The 6,674-nt window shown below is 42.7% G+C and overlaps 1 protein-coding gene across 1 annotated transcript in view; it reads right to left on the bottom strand.

Annotated features, from left to right (window-relative positions):
- The window catches only part of PRIMPOL (primase and polymerase (DNA-directed)), a gene marked incomplete at its 3' end in the record, with an annotated part of 60,489 nt that overhangs the window by 34,717 nt on the left and 19,098 nt on the right, over window positions 1-6,674 (bottom strand). Inside the window, exons 3-4 of the mRNA XM_012643984.1 lie at window positions 6,386-6,533; window positions 1,479-1,766 (exon numbers count right to left, since the gene is read on the bottom strand). Of these exons, the coding sequence (XP_012499438.1) occupies window positions 1,479-1,766; window positions 6,386-6,533 (436 nt within the window). The remainder of the gene's footprint in view (window positions 1-1,478; window positions 1,767-6,385; window positions 6,534-6,674) is intronic.

Below are 6,674 nucleotides of genomic sequence, written 5' to 3'. Positions count from 1 at the left end.
AAAAAGTTTCTTAAAAAGATTGTGTCATGTACCATTAAATCTCTGAACTTCTTGAAGGATAGTTTAGGGAATGATTTCCCCATGCTCTTCTGGTATGTAAATAAATCTGGGTATACTGCTGAAAATATTTCTTTTAAGAATATCAAGGAAACTTCCTTGCAGGTCCAGTAACCTAACTTCCAAGAACGGAGATGCCATGACCCAGGGGATTCTGTTTGGGGTCTCTAACACAGGGGTAGAGTCGAGCATATTCACTGGCTAACACTGCTCTCCCTGCACCGACTTCCCACTATGCCTCTTCCCTAGTTGACTACAGGCTAGTCCAACCTGGAGACAGCATCCTGCTAATAAAAGAAAACCTGTCATTTGGAAGAATGCTCCCCTACGCATAACTCATATGATTGTTCTACTTGGCACTTGTCTGACTGTATTTCCAAATTCTGGCACTGACTGCCAGTGGTACTAGAAAGATACACAATACAGAGGAACACTTCTCTAATCTTCGCACCACTGCTGGCCTGGGAATCTTGCCTATAACTTAACCCTACTTCCCCTTAACTATTAAGACATTGAAGCTCTCTGAGGTGCTCAGTCAATGGCAAAAATGCTGCTCTTACAGCTTTTGAGCTTTTCAAGGAACAAGCTGGAACCTCAGTATAAAAATGAGGTTTAGCTGACAAATTGGAGCTGTTGCATAGGTCTTGATTGGCCTGTATGTCGAATTAGGCTGACGTCCTGTCAGCCCAGTGCATCCTTCATGCTCTGGTTCCAAGACCAGGGCCAAGCAGGACCAAGCAGAACCAATGTTGAGTTGAAGAAGTCACCAGTTTGATCACAGCAAGAAAGTTGAAGAAACGGCTCCTGCCATTGTCACAGAGATCTTTAGTGAGGAACACACCCAGGTTTACTGTGCTTCATGTGTACTGTTTTTATAGTGTGTCTGTTTTTAAAATTTATGTAATTTCATTTAACCTCTCAGCAGTGTTGGAGGGTGCTGGTCAAACAGTCCCCTGTCAAAACTCCCCTGACAAGCTGGGCATGGTGGCTCACACTTGTAGTCCCAGCTACTCTGGAGGCTGAGGTGGGAGGACTGCTTGAGCCCAGGAGTTCAAGGCCAGCCTGGACAACATTACAAGACCCCATCTCTAAAATAAAAAAGCAAAACAAAACAAAAAACAACTCCCTTGACAGAAATCCTCTGGACACTTAAAGTAAAAGCCAGCCACAACCATTGTCTTTTGGAGCTCAGGCCAGCCTGGGACTTACATTCCACAGGGACCTCTCTAAGGTCTCTGAACAGAAACCTCGTAGCTTCCCAGCACCTGAGCTCACCGGTCACATCCTGTGAGTGGCTGGACTGTCACTGTGGAGCAGTGGTGGATGTGAGAATTCTGAGCACAGTAACTAGTGGGCACCGACTTGTTTCTCACAAAAGTACCCAGGACGGTCTAATAGAGACAATTGCCAATTTTACTTACCTAGATCCACAAAAAGATGCTTTTCTCCCATGTTGTTCTTCACAACTAAAAACGAAAGCTCAGGACTGCTTTGCTCAGCTGACCCCCACCTCTCCAGTTTCTCTGAATTCAACGGCCAGCTCTCTCCTATATCCTTATCTGTGGACATTTTGTTAAAGGAAATTCCTTGTTCTACTGGTGCTTCAGAAAAATGGGGCGATCCATGACCTGCTGTCTCTCGAAGGCGATTGTCATCCTCACTGGCAATTAAGTGAAGAGCAGGCTGCAAAATCTTTCTCACGAAATTACCTAAGGAAAGAAGATACAATGGTTAATCTGATTCTTTTTTTCCATAAAGCATAAGTTAAGATCTGGGCACAGAACTACAGATGACAATTTTACACACATAGTAAGCCTTCTTTTCTTCATTTCTGAATTTGAAACTGAGTTGTCACCATAAACTATAACATGCCTTTCCTGCTACTTCCATCCTCTTATGTAATCTTTTACTTTTTCAATTCCCACTGACATGGGAGGTTGATGTCAGTTGTAAACAAATCATTTTAGAAGGGAAGGTTAATTTGAGAAGGTGTGTCAACGTTGCCAGTACAGGCCTGAGCCTAATACGCTGTCTCTAAGAAAACACCACTTTTATTAATACAAACTGAGTGGAGTTATCTTCACAATCATTGAGTAAAGAACGGAGGGTTCACATGAGGAAGCTGCTGCTGAGGAACACTGAGAGAATCTCTGCCGGACTCTTCTGAAGTCAAGACGTTGCCAAATTTCTCAGGAGCTTATCCTCTTTCACCTGCCAGGATATGCCCCACAATCTCAGACTTCCACAGCTGGCAGCTCTAACGTGGTAAAGTGGTTGCTTCTCCCGCCTCTCTCGAACTGGTCACGGGATGGGCTATGGCCTTGGAGCTAGACTCCAGAGCTAAAGCAATTCAGTGCCTTTACTGTGCTTCAATGTTTATCCTAAGAACTCTGAATAATAGGGGGTCCTATCTGTACCATGAAAACTCTGTAAGACAATCTGGGACTTCCTTAAACTTACATATATTATTATGCCATGAAATCAAGTAATAATTTGACTATTAACTTGCTTTATTAGGTAGACAGTGAGGGATTTCGGGTCTCCTAGGGATGGAAGTGGGTGCTGTTGTCCCCATCTCAGTCCTGCCCAACCCTAATTCTCCATTCCTGAGGGCAGGAGGGACTACCCTATGAATCTGCCAATCAGAACATGGCGCGCCAGCTGCAACAGAATGCAGAAGACTCTAGCCCATGGGCCAAGCAGCACAGGTACCATAGAGTCTGAAAATTGAACCAGAACAACCTGCATGCATAGTTTAGGCTCAGGTCACATGACTCCCAATTGTCCGATCAAAGTGGTTCCTTTTTGCGCCCTTCCTTCTGCTCTCCCTTTGCTGTGACAGTGGGTCTTGTCGTCATCTGTGGCGTATGTATCATGCTCTGTAAACCTGTATCTTGCTCTTGCCCTATAATCCTATCTTTCTCTCTTCAGTAAACCCCATTTTCATGCTTGCCTTACTAGAACTAGAACTGGTGCATCTGGTCATTCTTCAACCATGGGAGCGCCAAGAACCGACATTTCAGACTAAAACCTGACAGCTTCATGTGTGACAATACTGGAGAAATGCAATACTGTAAGAAAAAATTGATTTTAATCTCTAGAACTATTATAGTCTGGGTTTATTCCTCACTTTAGTCACCAGAAAAGCTTCAACTCTTAAATCATAACTTACCATGCTCTAAATTCAAAATTCTCCTTCTCCAAATTAATTACTTCCTTACTCAAAGAAACAAATCCAATTTCTTACAAAGCACTAAACATCAAAATGAAAGCAAAAGCATTTGATCTTTGCAACGATATGCCTGTATAGACATGATTGCTTCTGGAATGCAGGAGAGAAGGTACACACTGAGTGGAAAGAAATCACAGTACCAAAGGACAACAAAGCAATATAAACTGATAGAGTTAATTTTCCTGGAAACTTAGAATTACATCTATTTGACCCTAGGCAATAAGATAAGGCTGGGTGTGGTGGCTCATGCCTGTAGTCCCAGCACTTTGGGAGGCTAAGGAGGGAGGATCACTTGAGTCCAGGAATTCAGGGCTACAGTGAGCTATGATGATGCCACTGCACTCTAGCCTGGGTGACAGGGTGAGACTCTGTCTTAAAAAAAAAGAAAAGTGAACACATGATTGCAGAAACGGCTGTGAGGGTGGCACTGAGGTGGCCAGTAGGACTTTGAGCCTTGGCAGGGAACTCATTGCCAGGACACGATGACAGTCACCAGCATCAACACTAACACTGGCTCCCAGCAAACTACTCTGCTTCCTACTTCCCTTCTCTCATCACCCCCAGTCCTCATTAAGATGGGGACTATCTTATTAGCTGGAATAACTCAAAAGAACTAATCACAGAAATTTCAGGTAGGATGGCAAACTGGCAGAAGAGTATTTTTAGGTAGATCAAATTCTATGACCTCTAACATGTAATCTACTTCCCCTTTCTCCAAGGCTGACAATGGGCACTGGAAATGCCATGAGGGTACACTGAGGTAGAGGAATTGAAGGGAAAACGTTGCATACGTCTTAATTCTCAGCATATCTGACTCTAGCTGTTCAGAGTTTTAGAGGCAAGCACCTTAACTGACACCCCACTTACCAGGCCTAAGTCTCTTACTTTAGCCACACCAGACTCGCACTGCTCCCCAAACTAGCCACACATTCTTATCACTATACTTTTGCTTCTGTTCTGACAATAAAGAAAGCCTTTCTTTCCTTTGTTTGTATCATGATACCTTATTCAAAGCCCAGGTTGAACATCTTCTGCTAGATATCTTCAGAAGATATCTGCAGCAGAGACTGCTAGATGCCTTGCAAATTTCTATTCTCCCCTTCTTCCCTAGCAACAGCTTCTCAGTTTTTAGCCTGTGCCTAGCAGTCGCAGAGCAGAGTGTGAAGAGTAAATAGGAAGCAAAGAACAGTTTGCTTAGGACTCGGCCTCCATACCCAGACAGCAGTGCCTCCTTACCATCCATGCATTTACTCAGCAAATGTTTACTTAATGCCTACTTGTAATTCTTATTGTTGCAGTTGTTCTAATATTAACATCATTTATAACAATATTACTAGTATGTGCTAAGCTCTGGAAATACAATAGTGAATAAGAAACAGTCCCTGCCCCTAAAGAAACATTAAGTGAAATAGAGGAGATAACAAAGACGACAGGAAATGGCCTCAGGAAGTGGTAAATACTTTGACACAATGAACACTGGAAGCTCTCTGCAACCCAAAGGAACATTCACCTAAATCTTAGGGTTTGGATGTGACAGAAACAGCTTCTCAGATGACTTGATAGCTACACTGACTCCTAACAGACCAGGTGAATCTGGAGGCACATCTGTTTAGGCAGCAGCACCAAAATGTGCAAAGACCCAGGGACCTGAGAAAATGTGGCCACAGTGCAAGCAGGTTAGAAGGGCAGGGTGGTCAGAGATGAGGTGGGAGCACAGGGGACCTTGCCGTGCACCCTAAGACAGCTGTGCTTCTTCCTGAAGGCAATGAATGACCATTGAAGCATTTGAGGCACACAAGCAGTGTCATCAGCTCACTCCTGCTAGCTGACAAAGTAAGTGGGTTGAGAGCCATATTGAGGTTAAAGATGACACTAACATTTCAGCTTGGGTGAGTGGTGATACCACTCACAGATACACACATCACAAGAGAAGGTTTTGGGGAGAACACAAAGAGCTCAGTGTAGCACATGCTGAGTTTGAAGCGTCTGCATGGGGAAATTTGGTAGCCAGTTGGCTGCATGAGTCTGGCATCTAGGACAACAATTTGGGCTGAAGATAAAGATTTGAGAGTCAACAACACATGTGATCATCAAAGCCATGATTGTGGATGATCGTCAAGGGTAAGGATAGAGTGAGAAGAGGGTCAGGGACAGATTCTACAATTACTAATATCTAAGGGATGAGAGAAAGAGAGAGAAGGAACATCTCACTAAGCTAACAGAAAACAGGGAGATAAGAAGGAGCCCTGCGTACCCAGCACACACTAGGTCTCTGTGACCAGTGTTACCCTAACCCAGCAATTAGGTTCTTGACTTTTATGCCAGTCCCTTAGTGACCATGTTTATGCTTTTACCCTAGGTGGCCATGAAACTGTAGACACTTATAGCTCGGATATAGATAATCTGTCACCCAAGCTTCAGTCAATCGTCTGCTGTTTGGACCCAGGAATACTTGTCCTACCCTTTCCTTGATAAACACTCAGGATTTTGGCTTCTATTCAGACTCTGGTTTTTGGTATTCCCATTCTGCCTGGTGTTCTCTTCCGGACTGACTTTGTTTTACACCTCAGCCTTTATCTCTAAACGCCTGGTCCCAGGACAAAATGCTCAGGTTACACTTGCAGGCTTATGCATCTACACCTTCTCCCAATTGTAAAGTTGGGCCTGGAACAATAAACAAGTCTTCCTTAATATGACCTGGGACCCAAGTCCCAAAGCAAGGCTGAAGAAAAGGTCAGAAATCCAGATAAGAGGCGTGATAGATAAGGCTTGAAAAGAAAAGGCCTCTCCCGAATTATCAGAAAACTGAAATGGCTCCTATAGGAGTAGAAACCAATACCAGGACACGCATGGCCATTCCAGGATCTATAATGAAAGATGCTAATGCCAAAGGTGTCTTGAGTAGGTTAATGTACCTGGAACAGAAGGGTAAGTCTAGACCTAAGGGCAAACCCTAAAAACATGAAAAATCACATTTCATTTTTTAGGATAGGTTACCAACCATAAAACTTGATAAGCACTTACAAAATTTTGAGAGGAATAGGAAAATATGAGCTTTTAATACAACTCCATGATTTTTAAAAACAGTGTACTTACCAACATGAATGTTATCTTTGAATGCCACATCATGGAGTTGAAATATTAAATGACAGCTAAATTTTTCATCAGTGCTGGAATCCAAGTTCAAAACATCTTCAGCTGAACAATTAACACTATATAACTCTTGAAGCGCTTTACACACATGCTAAAAACACAAGTTAAATGTAAATAATTTATACTTTTTGCTTTAAAATTTTTCTATGAGCAAAATTCAAAAAGTCTAATGTAAAGAAATAAATTTTGATTCACTATCAGAATTTTTACAATATAACAATCTTAACAATTT

The sequence above is a fragment of the Propithecus coquereli genome, unplaced genomic scaffold, assembly GCF_000956105.1.
Source record: "Propithecus coquereli isolate 6110/MARCELLA unplaced genomic scaffold, Pcoq_1.0 Scaffold203, whole genome shotgun sequence".
NCBI classification, from domain to species: domain Eukaryota; kingdom Metazoa; phylum Chordata; class Mammalia; order Primates; family Indriidae; genus Propithecus; species Propithecus coquereli.
Note: the sequence above shows the minus strand (reverse complement) of the source record. Positions and strands in the feature narration are given on the sequence as shown.